Raw genomic sequence first — 24,175 nt, 5'->3', positions numbered from 1 at the left:
GACCAAGGCTCATTCTCACCCTGGATATGCACACCCTGAAATCTTGTCTATTCACAACTATTTATTCAGATGTAAATAACACTTGAAATGGTTTATCCAAGACACTGGAATGTGTCACACCTCATCCCCCACACTTCATTCATCACACACTGATACCACTCTCACCTACTAACGTTAACTATGTCAGCAGCTTCCAGCCAGTCGTTCTCAAAGGTACCTTTTTACAAACGGTATTTGGACCAAGGAATTGAGGAGAAGTTCCAGAAACACAGTGCCCTCTCCACAACACCCTACCAACACTGCTGTTTCTTTTAATGAGGGGCAGCCAAACCAGGCGGCTTTGCTGGCTGTGGATGTAGTAGTTTGGTACAGGGAGGCAGTTCCTTAGGTGGGCCAGCTTCAGGCCATTTTCAGCTTCATTAACTTTCAGGTTTCTGTAGGGAAGCCAGCTTACAGCTCCCAAAGAAGTCTGATCGCATGTTTTAGGCACAACTTCCTACTTGTGAAGACAGCAGATGTGCTCTGTGGTAATCATTTCAAGGCACTAGCCCCTGGAGAATGCATGACCCTAGCCTGGTCCTGAAGTAACAGAAGCATCAACAGTAGCAGCAATCCTGTCCCTGGTAGGCAGACCACTGCTGCCAGCATGACATGGCTGGCAGAAAGTTGATACAATTATTTCTGTGGTTTATTTACTCGGATGTGGAGGGAGGTGCCAAGAGTATGGAAGCATCCTGTATCCACAGGCATGAGCAAGCAGTTGTGGAACCACCCTGGAGGTCTGTGAGGATGGCACTTGGGATGTCCTCCCTTACTTAGCAAGGCCACCTCAGTGTATCTGAGGAACACTTCCCTCACCCTCATACCATCCACTCTCAGAGAAAAATATTAGAAATCCTGTATTTTTATGCAGGATCCTATTTTAAATCTGAACACTAGGAAAAAAAAAATAATGCATTTCTGGACCAAGAATTTCATCTATTGAAAGGGGAGACAATACGGACAGGCAAGAGTAGGGGCTTCAGAGAAATCCTTGCTCCATGGCACGAAGCACTTCCAGCCCCTGTAGGCTGGCATGGGATTTTCTGTGGGGGTGTTCTCCAGGGAGGACACACAATAGATACACTAGTGACTTGAAATTCCACCTTTCACCTCAGCAAGGCCTCTGCCAGCTGCCCAGACAGAGCTTCAGCCAAATTCCTACCCACACTGGGGCTCCTTCTAAGGAGCAGAAACCATATCCAGAGCTTTCTACATCCACACAATGAAAGCCAGGGATGCTTTGACAAACCATGCCTTCCCTACTCCCTCTCCCCACCCTCAGACAGACACAAATTCATATCCTGAGTAAATTTATATACAAAGAAACACAAATAAATGCTGAATGAAATTCTCACTCGGAATTGGCCACCATCTCCATCATCAAGTTCCAAGATATAACCCTCCACCGGGTTGTGGCTCAAAGGTGGCATCCTCCAGGCCAATGTCACACTGTTGTTTCTGGTGCAACACTTCTCCAGCTGCAGTAATGGGACGGGTGGCACTGTAACAGGAACTGAGTACAGATTAGTGTAGCTCTGCCCTACCCCCTCAGTCTGTGCTGGGAGCAGGACCACAACCGCTTGCTTCCCTCCCCTTGTGGGGAGTGAATGGTAGTGGGGGACCAGAAGGGTGTGGGTTGGAAGGGACCTTTAAAGATCATCCAGTCCAACCCCCAAAGATGGCCCTTGAAACAAAAGCCAGTAGAAATGATATTATGAAATGCGCTTTTACTTGGCTAGACAAACCATTTGGATGAAATACGTAAATTAAAACATATATGGAAATTGTTCCAATTGCAATGTTTATCTAAATCCCTCAGCTCAGGTAACAAAAGGAGCTTCTGCGTCACAGGAGACTGCTTGTGGCTCTGTCCTTTTGGAAATTAGAGCTGTGAAGTTATCTACAGACACACTTTTTTACTGACTTGCCCAGGAAAAAAAAAAAAAAAAAAAAAAAAAGAGCCTGTTGACCAGAGCATCATCTTAAAAAATAAAAGTAAACAGAGTACAACATTCAGCCATGCCTCTGTGGAAGACGCCTCCACCACACCTTCTCTACCATGCACACCTAAACTCTCACTGTTCACCCTTTGCTGGAAATTAAGTGAAATTTCAGTCTCCTGGAGAGATCTGGCACGTGTCTTGTGCACGACTGAAATTACACAGGATGAGTGGGATATACGTGACGCACGGGCCCTGCCTCGTGTTCTGCCCAAGGCTTAATTTCAGCGTTAGGATCATTTCTGCAGAGCTCCATGGCGTCTTGCAGGGAGCTGAGTGCTCCGAGCATTCATTGACTGAGCTCTTAACAATGTCAATTAGCTCTTCTTTTATGTACTCCACTTTGAGCCTCTAGTTTATTTTCCTCCTTCTGCCTGTGAGAGAGCTAAGCCCTTGAGCTGTTCCTTTCGTCCTATTTAACCTCTCAGCATAAAAAGGACTGCTCATGTTTCCTGCAACAAGCAGTCTGTGGGAAAATAGGAGGAAAATGTCCCCTGCCATGCCAGGAGGCTAAGGCTTCATCCCCACATTGGAAGTGACACAGAAGTCAACATCCCACTTGTGATGAACAATGCAAGCGCTGCCCTGGCTTCCTGCTGGCATCACCATCACTGTGACGAACCCAGGTGGTAAGTAGCCCTGCAGAATGAGTGTGGTCTGTAACAAAGGAGCTTAATAAACCAGCTCTTGAAGGATTTTCTGAAAACAAAACTAAATAGAAACCCTGGTTGCTTTTCCTTGATATTTAAGGCTGATTCAGAGGGTGTCATAAATAAAGACCTACTTGTTTTTTCCCCACACAAAAAGTTCAGATTTTTCTCTAGAAGGCACTGTCTGGAAATGTAACAGAAATGTGGCATTACAGGAGCCAAAAAACTGACAGCAAGGAATTCAGAGGTAAAGAGAATTTAAACAAACCATTTTTAGTTTAGGGTTTTGTTTATGTTTGTTAGCATGTTTATTTTCAGTGACTGATGAACCTGGGAGAAGACAGGGCTGTACCAGCCACTCCCAATCCCACCACTTTGGCCAGCCTGCTAGCTCTCTCAGGATGCAATTGCTCTGTCCCGCCTGCTTCTGAGACTCCCTCTGGCAAAACTACATGAAAACCTCATTCACAAAGCTTACAAAGTGCAAAATAGGCACCACTCCCACACTCCTCAAAAAACAGCCCAAATCCCTGTGCTGCACAGCCGCACTGTGGTCCAGGACAGGATAAGAAACCCCCCCCCCCCCCCCGGCAGGTGTCCAGCTTTGCTGGATCACACTTGCTGCACTTGCCCTCCTGTTTCCCTCCTGGAGCAGCTGGACAGAGATGGTCAGAGATTTATCTTGACCTCGGACTCCCTTTGGGAGGAAAGAGGGTGAACTCTTGCAGTAAAAGTCATAGGAAAGTAGGGAGGGAGGTGAGTAACTGGGACACAGGGATGCACTTCAAAGTGAAGAGCCATGGGACAGCACTAAAAAAGGACAAATATAGGCTATCAGGAAAAAAAAAGCTTCAGATGTTAAATAACATTGCTGTCCCACTTTGTGTTCAACTTAAAAGTCCTCTAGAGAGTTTTTGAAGGAGAAGAAGGAAAATATAAAGGGAAAAATGATACTGCATTGGCACAGCAAGACCTATTAATGAGTTTGAATGTCCTGCTATTGCAGAAGTGCTACATGCAGGTCATGCTTAGCTAAGAAATGTGATACTGATGTCTAACATCAACGCAGCAGTTTCAAAAACACATTACTCAATGCATCTCAAAGTTGACATTCTCTTAGGGTAGAGTAAGGCTGTTCTAAGATTTTGCTTGTTATTTGTCATCTTGACAAAGCAAGTTGTACATGGGTGCCCTCTACCTTCTCAGATTAATTTTTAAATGAGTGAATGCAGTGGGAGAATGGGACCCTCAGAAGTATGAAACCTTTAACATCCTCCAAAACTGCATCCTTGAGTCACTGCTGTAGCAAGAGAACTACAAATGGTGTTATCAAGAGAGAAGCAAAGGCCACAGGCAAAGACCTGCATTCATGATGCAGAACAGACTGACCCAGGAATAAAGCCTACTATGAAACAGTTCTTGTTTCATTATCAGGGCTGTGTATCTCTTGGCTGAGAAGAAGCAACTTCGCTGCAGGAGATGTGTCTGGGGGACTGGCATGTAGAAGAGGGGAGTCACTTCTGACAAGGAGTATATAAGTGACTGTTCAGACGTGGTACAGAAAATTGGCAGGTAGCTATATTCTTTCCTGTTCTGTACCTGGTCTACATTTTACAACAAACCAAGATTGCATGGCAATTCCAGCTGTTTGAACTAAGCAAACCTCTAACACATTTTTTGCCTGTGTCCATGGCTTGAGAAATGCAGAGAATGAGAAAATGCATTGTCCACAATGAGCCAGTCATTGAAGAGGACAGAAATTTCATGCCAGGGCACTCAGAAAAAGCAATAAAGAGAAGAAAACACAGAGGAAGGAGATTTGGGAAAGCTCAGCATACCAGCAAATACTAGAGCTGTGCATGTATCTCAGCCGGTCAGCTAGACAGGGGGCTGTGGGACTCTTACCAAACAAGAATCAGTGAGACGCTTCGGTCAATATGACTGCTTAAGCATCACTTCTGCATCTATCACATTTCTGCTCCCTGCACATTTAATTTGGTACTGAATTGCTTTTTCTTTCTGTAAAAAGAAAAGAAAACAACACTCCCTGATCTTTATTCACTGAGATTGGCTTTAGATATAGGCTTAAACAGAATCCACCAGTAAGGTACATGAACAAGTCATCAGAGCAAATCTAATGTGATTTGTTCTCATTTTCATTCTTCTTTGTCTAACACAGTGAATCAATGTTTACTTACAAGCAAGCTTTCACTCTAAATGACCCATGCAAGCTCACTGAGGTTGAATGAGGCCAGGGTTTGAAAAAAAAATGTAGAAAGTCAGTCATGCATTAAGCATCGATAACAATATTACAGACCTTACATCGCAATGTATTTGCGAAGAAACAGCACACAGCTGGAAAAGCTACAATGGCCCTGTTCTCTGAGGCTCCCCAAAAATCCCTTTACAGATGGTCTCTGATGTCTTTAGTGCATCTACTGTTGTCAGATCGATCCATACAGTGAGTTAGTAACACTCCCCTCAACACCAAGCATTTGGCAAAGATTGATGACTCGGTGTGCTGGGGCAGGTAAGATTCAAGAAAGAGGAGCAGATGTGAAGAGACATTTTTTGTGTGTGGAATTGGCGACTCAGAAGTATACAAATCCTGAGGGCGATTTTGCTACAAATAGCAAAACAGAACCAACAACAGCTCCCTCTCTCAGTCAGCAAAGTGATAAACCTCATGGGTCTGGGTGCTCACTACTGAAACACTGGGTTGTTTACTCTGTACTACCTGTATTTTGAGGTGCAAGACCACTACACGTGAGAAGATAATACAAAGCTGACTGATGTGCATAGAGGTAAATATGTCCTCAATGATGTCCATAGAGGCAAATTTCAGAAACAAAAATGCCAACATGTCAGACAGTGAGCAGTTCAAATACAAATAGATTTGCAGTCATAAACTGAAAAATATAAACATATCTGCATATACTAAACTATCCTCAATACCAACAAATGTTGGCTCAGGACCAGTTGGTGGCATGAGTTGCTTGGGCACACTATGGTGCCAAGGAGGAATAATGCAGTCCCTTATGCATCTGCAGTAATGGTGACCAGGATAAATGGCATTTCCACCCGTTTGCACCGTTTCTACAGCCAGGCCAGGTCTCAACACGCACCAGCCATCTGTACTGACCAACCTGACAAGATTTGCAGCAGGTACTCCCTGGTCAAAGCCAAGACAGCCCAAGGAAAAGCTCTTCCCAAGGACTAACTATCAGGGTGCCACTGGGGAGCAGTGCTCAAGGTAGTCTGTAAGCTCTCCACAGGCTTAAGTAGAAGCAGTCCTGCCCTGTGCTCTGCATCTCAGGCTGTGTCTAGCTCAGTGCCAGAGCTTAACAGTGATAGTACTTTAAATGGGTTTGTCAACTGACAGCACTATCTCTCATAAAGCTCCAGTGAATCTGGCTCAATTAGTCTTTAAGTCCTCACACTTAAAGCCAGATGAACATCCAAAAGCCAAAGACCTAAGCTGCTCTCACCTCAGGTGACCTGTGGTTAATGAGCAATCTAAGTGGATAGTTTAACTAAATTCTTTAAATGTTAGGGATGGAGATTGGTGGAAGATTAGTGTTAAATATATTTAATAATAAATATGGCCAGCATTAAATATAAACTGGTTTAAACAGATAAATGAGAGAATATTTGGAGAAGCTTTATCAGCAATACTCTTTCTCTCTTGACTGCTTTGCAGGCTGTAAGCATTTCAGAGGAGCAGTTTGCAGATGTTTTTTTAGTAACTTCTTTAACACAGCCTGTTCCTGTCAAGATGTAAGCCATTCCTGGTGAGCAGGCTTTGGCCTTTAACTGTTTACCCATTCTTTCTCCACATCTGCCAAATGATCCACTCCATCTTGGGTCTCTTAGGTTCAGAATTAAGCCCAGAGAGAACAGATAAACTAAACTAAAATCTTCATGGTTATTTGGATTTTATTTTTTTTAATCACATTCAACATCACTATGTGATCATCCTTAACTTATTTGTGAACTTCTGACAGCCTCTAGCCTGTTGCCCACTTGTATAACTAAGGCTTGATTCACCACTGAGAGCTGAAGATGGCCTGATTCCCAGAAACCTCCATGGGCTTAACATCTAGCCAGCCTGTGTATCTTTCTATTTAATCCTGATGCAGTTGTGTGCTCTGCATACACCAAGTGCCTTACAAGTGCATGTTTGTTAGTATATTTTTGCTAATGACAACAACTGTTTATCAGCTTCTGCTTTTAAATAATTTCCTTAACCTCCTCTTCCATTTATTTGTGCCCCCCCGGATCATTCTGACAACTGGAATCAAGGAACAGTACAGTCACTGAACTAGTTTCTGCCTGTAATTCCCCACCTCCCAATTTTATTTTATTTTAAAACCTGAGCACTGTTAGCAGCACATTCCAGATATAAGCCAAAGGGATTCTCTCCCTATGAAGCATATGTGTGTGGGGGGGAGTATTTATTTACTACTTCAGCTGTTCCTGACAAGATAGAGGTAACTGGTATTTTGATTAACTGTGTTAAATCTAGGAATGCTATAAAATGGCATAACGTTTCATGTAGCTAAGTCTTTTGAATCACCAAAGCTAACAGACAGTCCTACTCTGAAGAATTCATCTTTTCAAATATGCAACAGCAGATGGTATCACTGTCTGAGCCTGTCCAGGTCACTGCATGTGAGGTGAGCACACCCTTCTCAGAAACACACAGTAAATCTTAATTTGTTTGAAAACTTTTTAAAAATATTCAGCAATTTCAAGTCATTCCTCTTTCCTCCCTCTGTGTCCCCCCTCTTCCCAGTGCAATTTCAACACATGCATGAAAAACAGAAAAACAAAATCACAAAAGCTCACCCCTACATTTCATCTGAATAAAATCCAGATGGTGAATCGCCTCCAGTAAAGGTTCACTATCCAGTGTCAGGTCAAACTCAGCAGACACTTTTGGCTCCAAGGCTCCTTTGACCCACTGTTCCTGGGATACCTGAACACGTTTGATTAAAGCATCTGAAATCTGAAAGACAGCATCAGGCTTATGATGAAACTGCATATGAAGCAGCACATTGGAAGACATCAGAAGTGACAGAATGGCTGAGAGATACAGCACAAGGAAACCAGGAATATGACAGCATGAGAGTTGAGATGGGATCCAGTAATTCTGGGGTGAGTGCCATTTATGTGGTATCCTTTGGTCTCCTCCTTTCAAAAACAATCTCATCTTAGAGTAGGAAAGTAAAAACTGCATTCGTAAAGACCATTAAGATTGTTATATATCATGTCTCTGAATGCCTCATGCACTTGTGAACTCTGTTCTCTGATGTGCACAGTGTCGTTTTGCTCTCCTGTTTATACAGCAGTTGTACAAACAGAGGCTTACATGTCAGAGTCTCTCCATTTAGCACAAATGATTCAGCTTAAAGGAATAAAAAAATCAAAAGGAAAAGAATGTGTGTATTTCTCATGGTAGGGAAGTTGTCAGACAGATTTCCTTAGAATATGATGGACTTGCTATCAATACATCAAAACAGAATTCCATTTTTAAATCTTTGCTCTAGCTCAGCCCACAGACAATTAGGCCAAAAGTCACACTAAGATGATCCCAATGGCCGCCTTTGTAAGCAAAATCTTGGCTCTGAGGAAATCAATGAACTCAACTGTCCTTGAGTTCAGCAACACCACTTGGATACCTGGAATCCTTCCCAGTGAGATTCCTGCAAATCTCAGAGAGCAGAATTTTCTTCTGGATAGGTCAGAGGTATTTTTTCTGTATTGCAGGAATTCAGATATTCTTCCTCACTGCTGTTACTGTAAGACACTTCTGTCTGGACTCCTGCACCAACAGCTCCTAACCACTCTGTGCCTTAAGAGAAGCATCTTACAGCCTTCCTATAACCTTGGAGTCACTTACAGGGGTGCTGGATCCCTTGGCTGCGTTTCAATATCCTGGCTGCAGGAGTAGTTGCTTTAAGTAATGCAGTGCTTCAGTGTTTGCTGGTTACCTGGAAATCATTGTTAAATAAACCAGGAAAATGTAAAAACAAAAGTATTGTTTTACGTAAAAGGCGAGCGCAAAGAATGAAGTCACAAAGGTTATAGGAAAAATAAGCTGAAACAAAAAGAAAAGGCATATATCTAAGCATGTGTGTAAGACCTAAAGGTTGCATTCATTCTGTAGTATCCAACTGACAGCCTGCTAAAATGCTGTGTAGTCTTAGAGATTAATATACACCACACATTCCTAGCTCTTGTTTGAGACCAGACGTGACAGTAACAATCAATCTGGAGTGCTAATAGGTTTACGTTGGCTAATTTTCATCCTGTTTTTAGGGATACTGTGACAGCCCTCTGACATTCATGCATTCATGTGTGCAGCATGCCCTGTTCAGCTGACAGCCACATACAAACCATTTTGTTTGATATGCCTTTCTTCTTAGGCAATTAATAAGGCAATAAAGCTAATACAGCAAAATAAGAATGAAGGAAAACAGTTAATGTGATTAATTAGGCCAAGTAATTAACTGGATAGCAAAACTGTTACGTTTTTTTCTCATCAATTGACCCTTTCATGATTTGCCCAATCTCCTCCCTCATCTTGGCAATGGTAACCATGAAAGATTCCTGCTTCCTCCCTGGGACCTGGGCTGCACAGCCCCTGGAACTGAGCCAGAGGAAGTCAAACGTTAAAGAAGGGACACTTAGTCTTACATGAGATCTAGCCATAAAATCTCACTCAATAGTTACTGAGGCAGACTCTAAGGGGCCTTCTATACATTTAAAAACTCTTCGAACCTTAGCACGTACCTCCAGTGAGTTGTCTGTTGTGGAGAAGATGGAATCAGATTTAGTGATATTAAAATTGTACAGAAAAATAAAAGAAAGCTTGCACCTAAGAAATAATATTTGCAACTGGCCTTTTAGGCATTATCAACAGGAATTAAAATGAACTTGTCTTGGAGGTGGAAGGTGCTAATTAGCAAAGCAGTCCATTTTTAGATTTACATATCAATTTATATATTTTTTCCCAGAACACTGGAAAGAAAAATACCTGTAAAAACCCAGAGGGATCGTTTTCTTTGATAACTTCTAGGCAGTACTCCATAAGCCCTGTTGACTGACGTAGCTTCAGCGTACAGTGATTTATCTGGTCCCAAACAACCTGGAAAACAAGCATCAGTACAGTTCTGACAATTGCCTCAGCTTACATTTAAATGTATAAAATTATTTCAGAAGAGGCAACAAACAGACGAGTGTGTTAAAGCTATGCTTAATTTAGCTGCCATATGGCCATTGCCACATCTCCATCAGCTACACTCACTTGCTCTGTATTGTAAATACCGATAATTAGTTTGGCAAAACGTTGTGCACAGGGAATCTCAATTTTCAGAGCAGATTAATTGCTCAAAGCTCAGGTTTCCTTGGGGCAGAAAGAGCACAGAACATGTTTTTGCATTTCCAGTATTCACATTTACAATTGTGCTTTCACTAAGAATTGAGCTTTCGAAAACCTTTGACTTAAAAAGCAAATATTACAGAGGATAACTGCAGGGGTAGCTTCTTGCAGATTATACTCTACCATTATCTTCACAATTCCCTATTGATCCTGTTCTGCTTAAAGATGCATTGCTAGGATTAAGAATGCCTCTAATTTTTTCCAGATTTTGGACTAGATTCTGCTGTAAATTAGGCCTAATAGCATCGTGTTCAGTCACAGAACTCCACTGTTACCTCAGGCTAACAGGAATAAAAAGCAGGATAAACTATGCCGTTAAAAGCATGTCCTAAATGTTGGTTCTTGATAAGCATGGGGATTTTTGAATGCTTACTTCAGGTAGATTTTATTCACTTTATATTTTTCACTTTGATTTTTCCTTCTGTCTTAGATGCTATTAATGTTTCCAGCATTGTAATATCTTAAAATAATTTATGTAGTTCCCCTTTCCAATAAATTCGCCTATTTTCTGACTGCCACTTTGTTTAACCAGCCACAGCTTTATTTTCTTCCCTTTACAGCATTTCTTTACTATCTTTTGAGTAGCACATAACTATCTGGTGAAATTCTGCCTGAATTTCAGAGACTTAAAGAGAAACCAAAATCCTCAAAGATTTACTTGGGCAGAAGGGGTTTATTGCATTTGGAAGGACCCACAATCCCAATCACACAGAGGTTACACTAGCAAGCAGCTCCCAAAAGTGAGCCCCAAAACATCAGATACATAGAATGATGGCCTCACTCAAGAAACTGCTGAAGTACAGGCCTAATTTTAAGTGTATAAGCACTTTTCCATTAAACTGCTAAGCTGGAACCTGCTGAAGGACTTCAGGATTGGGCTGTTAGGCATTTTCACTGTGTAAAGGGTTCAGAACTCAACAAAATGCTCAGTAACACAAGGTATCAACAGCCACGCTCGGATGAATATTCACAGCTGATAAGTTACACTCACTTTTAGTTTGTGCTCACGTTCTTTGGTAACTTTTGTGAGCAGTTTGGCCTTTTGTCGTGTTAACGCATCGACCAAGGCATCACACTGAGCAACAAGACAGGCTTCGTAATCCAACCCATTCTCCTAGAGGAAGTTGAGAAACATATTAATCAAATAAAACATTTTATAGCTTACACGATTGTTCATTCTTACCTGTTTTTCCATTCAGAGAAGATTTCTTTTCAAGGCTTTGGCATTCCTATTGCCTTTCTGATTTCATTATTGCTGTACCATTAATATCCACATGCCATAAAATGAAACAGTGAGATGCTATGCCGCAGAGTGAGCTTATATGAAAACCTTAATTTACTGGCACATTTCAGAGAGCAGATGTAGTACAGCATAATATAAAATCTAAACCTACCATGCACAATGCATATACATACGTAAGAGGGTTCTGTCCCACTGTATAATTATTGCAGTGTAGCTCCCTTGAAATCACTAGCTCTACACTATGACAACTAGAAGAGAATTATGGGCCAGGATGCAGTCCATAGGCTGATTACCGAGAAATTAATCAAGTACAAATATTATTCCTGAAATGTTGTGCATTGCCTCTAGTACTTTTTCAAAAATAGCTAGCATTTGGCAGTCTCTTATTGCTGCTGTGGTAAAACTCTCTGCTGGGCAGGCACCAGCACGTGAGGTGCACAGTGTGTACTCCTGCTGAGCCTTGAACAAGGCCTGGGTATCACCCAGCCTTGCATAAACTCCTATACAATAAACAGGGCACAAACCCTGCTACCATCAACACCCACTGCAGCTGTAGAAATCTGGGTGAATGGTACAAATGTGTCTTGTGCTGACCCTCTTCCAGGGGATGGCTTCCCCTGGTTGTAGAGTTGGTGCTGTAACAGCCAAAGGGAGGCTTTCCCTTGCTTCATCTGCCAGTGAGGCTAGAAGGAGAAAGCTTTCAAGCTCCTCTTTCCAGGAGATGCTCAGCTGTCCTATCAGTTTTTTTCCCACTTCCCCAAATCAGTAAAAAGAGAGAGAGAAGAAGAAAAAAAAAAAAAAAAGAGTGAGATGATTTTAAACATGTTCTTAAGGAGAAGCATCCCTATGGAAAGCCATCACACAACCCTAACGCCTTACTTTCTCTCATCTCTTTCATTTATTCCGTTTTCTTCTTTTCTGTTCATTTGTTTTGTCTTCATTCTTTTGAGACCAAATCTTTCAGCACTGCATTCCTTTCCCTGCAGTACAACACCTGCATCCCTTCCTCTGGCTGAAGGAAGCAGGCTCACTCTTCATTGTCATAGCCACTGCCAACGAGAGGGGAGCAGGGAGAGACACCACACAGCTCTGTTACTGTTCACAGGTTTGTTCTAGACTCCTCCTGTTTGTATCTCTCCCTCCTCAGCTTTTATCACACCTGACTCACTCTTAAGCTTCTTTCTGTCAAGCTCCTCTTGACACACTGTTCTGTGTACAGAGCCTGACTCTGTAAATGGCTGTGGTGCTTTGTTTCCTCTCTTCATTTTCTGTTCACACATCAAAGAGGGTGTTTGGCGACATGCCTCTTCCAAGTGAGAAAGGATGAAATTGTTACAGCAGATGGGAAAATGTGAAAATCGGATAATGACCACAACAAGGAGGAGCAAGGAAGCAACAGGGACAATGAGGAAGGAACAGGCAGTTTCTAAAGAGAAAAGACTACAAGATTTAAAAGTGACCTCAGAAAGGGGAAGGGAATGCAGAAGAGGAGAAACCAACAGGTCTGCAATACAGGAAAAAGAATAGATTATGAATTTACAAACTGCCCCAGGCAAGACAAAAGCACAGCTCCTGGAAGCTCTGACACACTCAAAGAAGAGATGAAAGAGTGGATGGCTAACTGTTCCAGTATGCATTGAAACAGCATAATAAAATGAACATATGGCTCACTCCTCTGTGTAAAAAATACGTTTTAGCTGAGTGGTAAGTGTATGTATGCATGTGTGGTAACCATAAGACAGCTATTAGAAATATCCTGCACTGAGATACATGGTTCTGGGTACCTACATGCAAATTGCCTATATCTGCCCCCTCAAAAACAGTCCAAGAACTGTTCTTCGGTCCAAAGGCCAAAAGGCACAGATCAGCTCATGATACATTTAAACCCCTTCCCTTAAAACAGCATGGCTGCACCAAACCTGCCTACTGGGAGCAATCCCCAGCATGTGCCACCAGTGAATGCTGCTCATCACCTGGGAAGAGTGCAATTTGTCAAGGGACAAAACCATGCCATGTCAGACGGTGTGAGCAATCATCATCTAGCACTCAGTTATGCCCTAGCCTTGTTTCACTTACTAATACATATGCAGCTGATTAGTCCTTATGTTCTGGCTTGCTAACATTTGATGTCCTCATTCAGACTCATGCTGGAGACTGGCTCAACATGTGAGGTTCACATGCAGCTCTGTGCCCAGACACACCTGAATTTTAGACGGTGGTTGGTAGATACTATTTCCTCTTTCAAGCCCTCCTCTAGCATTTAAGCAATGAGCAGCATCAAAGAAATTACTTGGTCTTTTGATCTAATTCTAGCAGCTCCCTTAAGCAGAGCAATTTGCCAGTGATTTTATTGAAACACATTAAAGGATTTTACAGCATAGTCATAAATAGTCGTAATAGGCCACCTTTGGGTTTCAGGAGGAAGAAATCCATTTTTAATGGAGGTAGGTGACTCAAGAGAAGACTGGTGACAGACTACTGTTTTGGATGAGTTATCCCAGCCCAAAATAGCTGCCAGTACATATAAGAAGAACGGCTCTCTACAGGTACCTATCCTTCTCCTTGGAAAATGAAGGAAGCCCAAGTGACTAGGCTGGTTGTGCTATTTAACTTTTAGATAGCTAAGGTCAGCTGAGAGAAACCTCACACCGCATCCAAAACGTGACACGTGACAGGTACCAGTCAGTGGCTGCATGCTGGTTTCTTTCAGCTAGATGTTCTTTCCTTTAACAAATTTCCTAGTCTTTGCTTGTTCTCTTTCCCACCCCGTCACAGAAGGCTGTGAGGGTGGGTAATTATGCTGCTCTGTGGCAACCCGTGAGCTCTGGCAGCATCTGTGGTATGAATCCATAATTTGCAGCATAAAGTGTCATTTTTTAATGATTACATTCTAAACCGAATACAGATTTCTGAACTTCGGCTTTGGCTTTCTGTTAGTAACAGAAACAGGACTTGCTTGCTGATGAGAGATGAGCAGGCATATCGTAGAGCAGATGATGCACAGATGATCGCACAGAAAACACACAGCATCAAAGTGCTGCTGCTGCAGATAACAAGTGTCCCCTCCTAGAAGCAGTGAAGCTCCAAGTGCAGCAGCACATCCCCAGCCCCACTCTGCAGGGTGAGAAGGAAGATGAGGATCACCTAACCTCCAACACTGATCAGAGCTTAAATCTGGTTGAAAACTGAACTTGTTTCGCTTGGGGTTTGTGCTCTCAATTATTGCACTCACCATGAGCCCTATTCTCACTGTTGAAGCTGGGCAATTACGTGCACGGAAGTACCTTCTCCTTCAACAGACAACCAAATTGATTTAGCAGCATTCATTTCTTTCTTCTTTTTTCGACTTCCTACAAATTCTCCAATAAACAGGTTGGCTAGATTTTATCCAGAAATGAGTACATTTTTAGAAAATGCTAGATGCAAGCACAAGTAGTAAGTTCTGAGTGGGTAAAAATTAGAACTTATCCTAAATTCAAGGAATTATCATCAGGCAGGAGGCTGGATTCAATCAAATACAAATCAACACAGCTCCAGTGTCCAGTATTGAATATCAGCTTCATGCAATAAACAGCAAACAATCCGGAAGCTAAAAGAGGCTTACAGGCATTATTTGATGAGTAATTTTGCCTAGCAAATACGTTCAAGAAAGGTTAGACGATTCCAGGAAATATGAGAACAGCAAAGGAGACAAAGTCATCAGATAAATTATTTACTCAGTTCTATTGATTACGTATTATCACGACAACTAATATTCTACATACCTGTATCTGCTGCAATAAATTTTTCAGCTGAACCAAAAATTCTTTAGCTTCCTTTGCTTTATCTGAAACACCATTTAAAGCCTGAGACAGCTGTGCCTGCAAGAAAAAAAATGAAAAAATAGAAATAAAATGCAAAGTATCTTACTAATCCTTGCTTTTAACAATTAACAATGGGCTAAAAGGCTTACGTGCTGTCACATGTATTCTTACATGCACAGACTGATTGTATTTGAAGAGAAGAATTAAGATTTTAATTGTAGTAAGTTTTAATAAAGGAGAAATATGCATGTGGGGGCAGTCAAGTATTGTGTCTGCACATTACACTTTATTACAGTGACTCTGTAACTCAAAATACTTTTTACAAGACAACTACCCACATATATAACGAAATAATAGTCTTACACTGTAGCATCTGTCATGCCAAAAAGTCCCCAAGTGCTTTCAAAAATAGTAGTTTTTTTCATCAAAGCCTGAAATCTTTTTAAATGTAGTAGATTCTACCAAACCTACAACTTCAAAGACAAATCTGTGTTTTCAGACTTGATAGTAATGTCCTTTGGGGGCTCCACTTTCCCATGCTCCAACCCAAGAAACAGGTGAACATTTCTGGAAAAGCTGAAAAACTCTTCCGCTAGCTTTTGACAGGTGAGAGATGAGGACTTGATCAGTGTTTAAGTACACACTAAAGACCAAAGTTCCCCTTTGCTCAGCTTGCTCCTGAGATCTCTAAACTGAACAAGTGATTTCTTGATGGACTTTCTGAGTTGGAAGGAAACTCTGTCTAGAGGAACCTGTGGTCTGAGTGTGCAGTCCTCACACAGCTTCCTTGGAGCCTGGCTGGGACTGTGGAAACCACTCTTCCATCTGGCAGCCCAAATCCAGCATTAGATCTCTGCCAGTGTAACATGGAGAGATGGGATGGGTCCCCTTGTGGGTGTCACTGGGGACATTTGCTTTTTGCTGTCATACTCAGACTTCTTCACAAGGGCATACACCTAGCATGGGGCTGTTGGACCTTCTCTTCTGGGTTTGCCTCTTAAGTCGCACTTGGTAACCATCAGATTGCCAATGCCCAAGTAGTATCCTCAGCAAACAGATACAATAATTGACAAAGAAATGGAAGATTTATTCTTGCTAACGTCAGGCTCCCAAAAGGTTGCAGTCTCTCAACTCCCTAGGACTAGAGGGTATCGTGAGACAGAGCCTCCTATGAAGGAAGGCACAAAAGCTATGAGCCCCTAAGAGGAGACCTAGTTGCAACCCTGGAAGTCCCCACTCTGCTTCCCTCTACTCGGCCAGACCAGCCGATCAGGACTGCAGATCAGCCCTCTGTGTGCTGGCTGTGGTTGCCATGATTTAAAGCCCACCCTTTTTGATGGCACTTCCTGCCCCACCACAAGGTGTTTGGGCCTTTGGTTGTCCAGCTGACATATGACAAGGTGGAACTGGCGTATGACAAAGCAGCGGGGAGGAAGCAAGGAAGAACCAGGGGGCACAAGCATCCTAAGTTCTGCCCATGACTGGCCCAACACAACCGTCCCAGTGTTTCTGTCAAACCAAAAACCAAGGATTGGTCCTGACAAAAGTAAAACTTTTCCAACATCAATGCTCACTTACAAATCAAAGCGTATTTTGCTAGATAAGACGAGCCAAAAATTATTTGTGGCCATCAGGCAGAAATCCGAGGCAAAGCAGATGAACTGTGGCCACCACAGGCACTGCTGGCAATTCACACAGTCATCCCCGGCTCCAGTCACGCTACCACTGCGAGGGACTGGAGCAGACACTTGACAAAGTCATTGATCAAATGGCTCTTAAGGGAATTTTCATGTTCACTAAAACTGCGGTTGCATTAATGTGGCTGCAGCACGGAACCACGGAGAAGACCAGACCTCCATTTATGAAACCCACTTAGAGATAATAGCCTTGTTTTTCGAAGTGATTGTAAGAGATACCTTACAAAGCAGTGGCATCTGGTCCTGCACTTCCCATTAAAATCAAACAGAGCTACATGACTAAGCCCTCAGTAAACCAACCAAACCATAAAATGCCCTCTACACTCAGAGCAGTCTTGCGTGCTGCAGAATATTTACTTGAAGCCAAGCTGGAACGTTACAAGCTCCATTGACTACGACAATTAATAACTCCTCACAAACAGTACTCTACCGATGGTTGTCTTTACTGTAATACCTGCTCTTGCAACAAAAAAGTGAGGATTCCAGATGCCAAGTTTCTGCTTCCATCAAATACAGGAACAGGGAGATAATGAGGGTGAGTAACTAAATCCAGATAGGCATGGAAGACTGATGCTTCCTTTGATTGTAGAAAATGAACCAGATAATGCCCATGTCCTTTTTCAAGCACATAGTTCATGTTCATTTAGCTTGTTTTCCCTCTCTCTCTCTTAGCAGCAGATTGGCTATTGATTAGATAAGCTTACCCTGGTGCTGAATGCTGAAAGAGCCCTCACGTTTTGCGGAGCACAAGTCTTCACACCAGCAAATGAAAGCAGGCGTACAGACTCCAAGTCTATGTGTATGTAACCCTTTGGGATAAGCAGAGCTGAAACATGTCCACCACTGTTCCCTATATTCATAAGTCCTCTGTTCTTGTTATGGGCCTCAACCAACTTCTCTGGCAGTACTTCTACTTTATCACCTCAAGCCGTTGGTCCAGATGCACAAGTCATGTAAGTGAACATAACAGAGCCCACCTAACTCAGTGGATTGGTTAACACTGCTTCACGCCATTGGGTCCCTCTTTTTGTTTTCCACCATTTTTCATTCCTCTGAAGGAGAGGTTACATGCAGCAGGGTAATGGGGAAACCAGTGCCATTAACAGGGACCATCCAGTCTTGGACAGCCATCAGGGCAGTAGCATGGCTGAGGGTAAATGCGCTTCTCACTGCATCATCTGAAACACCGCACGGATGAGTTTACACGCTCCAATTTCCCAACAAATCTCTATGTAAGGCTCAGACAACAGAGAAGTCAAAGAGCCTGAGAGAAACTGCCCTATAAGAGGAGGGGGACATGGCACTAACTGCTCTTTGGGGGGGGGAGGGAAGAATACCAGCCCCTTGCCTTAGAATGGGTTAAGTGGGTGCTTTTCAGCTGATGCGGAACAGCTGCCAAGCCACCAAGCTGCCCAGGCTCAGTGTGCCCACCAAGAAGCCCTTCCACCAGCTCCTCTGCCAGCAATGCTGGGTTATCCAGAACACCAAACTGAACCTCATTCAGCATACCATGCAACGAACAGTACTTCAGTGTAAGTAACTTATGGTTTGACCAAAGTAACTACAGGTAATAAGCTATATGAACTATTTCTAAGCACAAGTATATAACTCCAGAGCAATTTATCCAAGTGAATGTGAGCTGCTGATTTAGGCTGTCTGACTGTATGGTTCCACTACATTTATTTTCAGCCAAGCACGTTGTTCTGGGAAAGTAGTATTCACAAGAGACCAACTTCAGAGTCCCCAAATTAGTTAGTTTTGAGTCTTTTTTTTTTTTTTGCTAGAGTTTTCACATTGAGTGAAAAAGAGAAATCATGTTGTGTGTGATACCATACTCCCAGAAAAAAATGCAGTGAAAATAGAAACCAACTTGCTCTTACTCATTCTGTTGACATCAGAAAAGAAAGAAAATGACCGATGGCGCACTCTGATCGCAGCAGAGTTCATCACACTGTTCAAAAAGGCACCAACCAGTTTTGACTCAAAGTAGGTTGTAACACAACACAAGGCAGTCCCTGACAAGACACAAAACGTTAACCACATGTAAACAGTGAGCTCAGTTGCTGCTCATGGAAACACTTCTGCCCAGAACCGGATTCTGCCATTAGAAGGTTAGTGATAGCTGCAAATCTGTGATCTGCTCCTTCTGAGTCAAGAGAACTTCTCCTGTGCACAAGTAACAGTCACATTAGTGAGGAGATGGCTGAGTCCTTGGCCGAGAGCATGCACCGGACACACATTGGGAAGGAGCTTGTCTTTCTCAGATGGACAAACTAGGCATTTCAACCCCTTTTGGGGGTCTTAAAACTAAAGGGAATGTTTTTTGTTATGCTAGCTCATGCTCAGCAACTCCACGGCTGGAGGATAAGGAGACCAGACTTGATTTTGTCCTTTCTGGCAGTGTCTGAAAGGATTTCTGGGCTCCCTTCAGTGCTAACTGCAGCAAAGGAGGAGATCCTTTGGCCAGCAGAGATAGCCAAGTGCCCTTTGCATGGCCCATAGGATTCCTTTGCCCCCAACGTAGCTGGAAGCTCCAAAGGACTGCTCTCAGCTCAGAGGTTTAAATCCCCCTCTGTATGTTCATTTGTATTAGCTAATTTTCCCAGCATCCATCGTTTTTAGTAAGAATGAGCTAACTTCATACACTTTATAAACTTCTAAGGTCACATCCTGCTCTTTATTCAAATGGTTGCAAAGACTTATCTTGCACCGCCTGTGCTGCAAAGCCACTGGCTCTGTGATCTCCTGGGGGGCTTCACGCAGGGCTAAGGAGCATCACTTGCAGGGAAGGATGAATCAGACCACAACATCATGGGAATTGGAGAAGACTGTACTTGTCCCCAGAGCCCGTCCTACTATTATTCCTAACTCACTTCTGTGCCATGAATGTCCCCCAGCCATTCCTTCTGGCCTCTGGGAATTGAGGGGAGGGGAAGGGAAGATCTCCTCAAGGCCTGGGAGACAACACGATGTCCTGTGAGCCTCCCTGCCACACCTTCTCGTCTCAAGACTTTGGGTGGCTGGAGACTGTTTGCCCTCATTGAGGCATCGACAGGGAGGAAGATGCGGTGGGAAGCGGCTGTGGCAGCTCCCACTGAGTCCCAGGTGGTGAAATGGAGGAACGGAGGCCATCCCCTGGAACAGAGGCCATCCCCTCTCCTCCCACTGCTCCCAGGCTTGGACAGGACGATGGCACGGACAAGCAAGTTGGTGGTGCTGGCAACCCCTGGTGTCTGATGGAGTTCAGCCTGAGGTTTTATATCTCGGATCAAGCAAGGCGACCGCGGGAGGGAGTCTGTTGGTACCAGAACAACTCGAGTGGAGGCTGTGGGGTGTCAGGGCGATGTCGCAACAACGACACCCCGCCGGCACCCCGTCTCGGGGGCTTACCTTGTGCTGCTTCCACATGGCTCCCAGGGCCTTGACGTCGTGCTTGCCGTGCCGGCCGTCCTCCAGGCACTGGTAGCAGACGGGGCTGCGGCAGCTCACGCAGTACATGCTGTAGTGCTCCAGGTCGTGCTCGGCGCACGTCGCCGGCTTGCGCCCGCCGCCCGCCCCCTTCCCGTCGCCGCCGGGGGCGCCGGGGTGGCCGGGCGGCGGCGCCAGGCGGTGCTTGGCGAAGGGCCCGCGGGCCGGGTGGCAGCGGAGCTGGCAGGCGGCGCAGTACAGCACCTCGCACTGCTCGCACAGCACCGCCGCCGGCTCGGCCGGGCTGCGGTCGCACAGCTGGCACTTGGCGGCGGCGGCGCGGCCCTGCTGGTAGCGCTGCACGATGGCCTCCAGCAGCCGGTTGCGCTGGAAGCCGCGGAGGCCGCGCTGCTCCAGGGAGGCGCTCCGGTGGCACTGCGGGCAGGTGAGGGACGAGCCGGCGGCGCCCCGCGGAGCCGCCGCCCCGGCCGCCCCGGCCGGGGGCGCGGGCACCAGCGGCAGCACCCGCACGCCGTTGGGGGACTTGAGGCTGGGGGTGTAGGAGCCGTAGCCGCTGTCGGTCTCGCTGTGCAGGCTCAGCTTGTCCGCGTGGTCCCCGCCGCCGCCCGCCGCGCACTCCGGGTCCAGGGGGGCGGCGGAGCCCCCGGGCGGCCCCGGGGCCGGGGCCGGAGCGGCGGTGCCCCGCGGGTGGAGCAGGGCCGGCAGGTGCTGCTCGCTCTCCGGGGTCTGCACGGCGATGGTGCGGGCGCAGGGCAGGCAGACATTGTGCGAGCAGGGCAGGATGATGGGCTCCCTGAAGAGCGAGCCGCACACCGGGCACTTCAGCTCCTCTTCCATGGCCGCCGCTTTGTGCGCGGAGGGGGGGGAAGATCGGGATGGGGCTCCCCCCAGCGCCCCCCTCGCCCACGGGCGTTCAGCACCCGCCGGGCGCGGACAGCTCGACGGGGCCGGGCCGAGGGGCCGGGAGCCCGGGGACGCCGCCCGCCCTGGCCCGGTGGCGCTGGGCGGCGCGGGGTGGCTTTATGGGGGCGGGAGGAGGCAGGGAGGGGCGGGAGGAGCCCCTCGCAGCGAATAAGTGATCGCGCTCGCCGCGGCTGGGGACGGCGAAAACATGTTTTAAAGGGTCTCTGGGCGGCGGTGCCTTCCCTCCGTTTCAGTAAACCCATTGTGCGGGCGGGCGGGGGTGCCCTTCCTCAGCACCCCGGGGACTTTCTGCTCTCCCGCCCCTGGCCGGGCACAAAGCGCCCGGCACTGCCCCGGGGCGGTGGGTGGCACAACGGGAGCTCACGGGCTGAAAGCAGCCCCCTCGGAAGAAAAAACAGCAGTGGGAGCCCCCCTCCGTCTGATTTACTCTGTTTATTTTCATAGTGGAGAGGTTACACGCAGGAGCGATTCCGCTGCTTTTATTTTTTATGACTCATGTGCCTTGTCCAAAAGCCACGTCTCCATTAACTTCAGCTCCCTAAGCAGATTCCCTTTTATTACAATACAAGCTGGTTGTGTCAGAGCAGCTTTTAAAAAATGCACTACTAACTCGTGTCAAATGAAAAAAGAAAAAGTCAATATTAAACACATCACCTCTCCTCATAATGTTTCTTAATACGCAATGAGCATTTTGTGACACTGGGCAGGAAGGATTTTCCAGTTTCGGGTTTTGTTTTTACCAGGTTATTAAAACTGTTGATGCATAGAAAAGGGGGGAAGGGGACAGAGAGCACAAATATATTAAGGGTTCCCGTTTTTTCCTTCCTTTCTCTCTGCAACTCTCCTTCTTGCCTAGACATTCTCATGACAAGCTGAGGGGAAAGAAAGTCCCGGGTGGCTTCAAGCTTTGTAGCTGCTCAGTTCAAGGTTGAAAGGGGCAGGTTTGTCCTCTGGCACACAAAAGAAAAAAGCCCTGACCCACATAAACCCGCCTGTCTTGTGTCTAGGTATCTTTTTCTTTCATGTGACCTCTGTGCCAAGACTTGGCGTTGACAGCAGGGCTGTGTTTGGGCTACCTCCACCCAGAAACCTCAGCCATGCAAGAAATGTTCTCAAATACCATTGATTTCACAGCTGCCTCATGCTACTACACTGTAAGAAAAAGCTGTGGGTGAAATGCTGTTACCTTTGTAGTCTCCATTCTCTGCTTTACCATCTGTCAGCAGGGGAAGGGATGTATAATAAAGACTTCCTGCATCTGTATAGGTGAATCCAAATCACAGTTTTCAAGTATATGTAGGAAACCACAATCCTAAGGAAATTAGGAAGGTACAGTAGCTTTTTATTTATTTTTATTTTTTTTCTCCTGGACTTTTCTTTCTATACCAGCCTTGTGTGTTAGATGCCAGTGATCGTAATGTGTAATGGTAATAGCAACTCTGAGACATAAAAACAGAACTGGGCATATCAGACAGGAAGGGGTGAAAACGAATGGGTAAAACACCAAACCCTACCAGCACACCTTTACAAGTGCTTTTTAGCCATGGCTGACAAGTTCCAGACTTCTAAGACAGTGAATTTTAAATTTCCATTTTGACCATTACTCCACACAGTTTACATAAAAGTGTAATATTGTTTGCCCTTGGCTGCAGAGGAAGAAAGCATCTCTGAAGTGCCACTGTGATCAGTCAAACTGAACTTCCCTCCTCCTCTCCACAAGCCCGATGTGGCCTCAGAGTGTATATCCAAAATAGATGACATTGGGAGTGCAAGCCAAAAAATCGAGCTGGTCTTCCCTGCCCTGTGATGTGACCATTATCTTTTTCCACCTGCTTTATAAGCTTGTCTCAAACGTCTGTGTCCACGAGAGCTGTCTCCGAGAGAAGGGAGAGCTGTGAGGGCTGGTGTCCCAGCTCATCTGTCAAAGCAGTGCTGGCTTCTGTATGATTGCAGAGGGTGAGCACAGAAACATGCAGCCACTCGGCACCATTGGCTGATGACCAAACAGGCGCCTACGATTGCTCTACTAACTGCTCTGGGGGGTTTAGGTTGCAGAGCACAGGTTTTCCTCCTCCTGACAAATGTTCATCTATCCAACGGCAGTGATGATGGGGGTGAGCAATCAAGACACCGCTACCATCTCTGCTGCTTCAGAGGCCAGAACAGAAACTGATCTAAGCATTGAAAACTGGCACCAAGCATGAGTGATCCCTGCAAACCCTGCTGACTAACTTTGGACACCCTTAGCTTAGCCAAGAAACAGAACCTACTGATGCTAACTGATGTTAACTGATGTTAATGGAGTTATTCCTAAAGCTCTGCACAGCCCAATCAGCCTGATAGAATCGGGCCTTTACTATGTTCTGTAATCAAGCCATTCTTATAACAGAGATGATCCCATTGATTTTTCCTCTTTTCATGTTCAAATGAGTCTTTAATCTGTTAGAACTGTAACTGCATAGAATAACCTAGAAACCCTATTCTGGCAGTCATGGCTTTGATCTTTATTTTAATACTTCAGTATCACTAATATCAACCCCTTAAACTATTTACCCTTTGTAAGAACTCATTAGCATCTCTTATATCCTCCCGGCAGAAAAAAAAGCTAATGAAGTTTATTTATAAATGTATTAAAAAGACGATGAGGCAGGTTGCAGTACAGGCCCTCAGTAAAGAGATCTGATTCATCTTTATGCCTCTCTTGTTTTACTGCTTACATCTCATTTTTTTTCTGTTTTCCCATTTATTTTCTCGTACTTCTTTATATTTTAGAATGCCCTCACACATTAACCCCCTTCCAATTAGTTTTCCTTTTTTTATTTTTCTCAGCTTTTTTTCTTCTAAAGCTGTCCACGAAGGTCACTTCACTTTCTTCAGTTTTCTTCTTTTACCACGGCTGTTTCCCCACCCATGGGGAACTTTTTGATCCCAGTATTGCAGCAT

At 44.9% G+C, this 24,175-nt stretch overlaps 1 protein-coding gene and 2 long non-coding RNA genes across 6 annotated transcripts in view; 1 reads left to right on the top strand and 2 right to left on the bottom strand.

Moving 5' to 3' along the window:
* Nucleotides 1-21,215, bottom strand: part of TRIM67 (tripartite motif containing 67) — a 36,921-nt gene extending 15,706 nt beyond the window's left edge. Inside the window, exons 1-6 of one of the 4 annotated variants that reach the window (XM_035320040.1) lie at nt 20,270-21,215; nt 15,144-15,239; nt 11,128-11,250; nt 9,732-9,842; nt 7,541-7,700; nt 1,398-1,555 (exon numbers count right to left, since the gene is read on the bottom strand). In XM_035320040.1, coding sequence (XP_035175931.1) covers nt 1,398-1,555; nt 7,541-7,700; nt 9,732-9,842; nt 11,128-11,250; nt 15,144-15,239; nt 20,270-21,145 — 1,524 coding nt within the window. In that variant the 5' untranslated portion in view covers nt 21,146-21,215. The remainder of the gene's footprint in view (nt 1-1,397; nt 1,556-7,540; nt 7,701-9,731; nt 9,843-11,127; nt 11,251-15,143; nt 15,240-20,269) is intronic. The other 3 variants (XM_035320042.1, XM_035320041.1, XM_035320043.1) reach the window with 3 other exon arrangements.
* LOC118163456 lies at nt 2,838-4,384 on the bottom strand. Its single transcript, XR_004749064.1, has 2 exons — nt 4,218-4,384; nt 2,838-3,855 (listed from the first exon to the last, which is right to left on the bottom strand). It is a non-coding gene; the product is annotated as an uncharacterized LOC118163456 (long non-coding RNA).
* Nucleotides 20,594-23,828, top strand: LOC118163457. Its single transcript, XR_004749065.1, has 2 exons — nt 20,594-20,732; nt 22,240-23,828. It is a non-coding gene; the product is annotated as an uncharacterized LOC118163457 (long non-coding RNA).
* The last annotated feature ends 347 nt before the right edge of the window (nt 23,829-24,175 follow it).

Source organism: Oxyura jamaicensis, chromosome 3 (assembly GCF_011077185.1).
Source record: "Oxyura jamaicensis isolate SHBP4307 breed ruddy duck chromosome 3, BPBGC_Ojam_1.0, whole genome shotgun sequence".
Taxonomy (NCBI): domain Eukaryota; kingdom Metazoa; phylum Chordata; class Aves; order Anseriformes; family Anatidae; genus Oxyura; species Oxyura jamaicensis.
The sequence above is the reverse complement of the archived record's forward strand: the minus strand, read 5'-3'. Positions and strand labels throughout refer to the sequence as shown.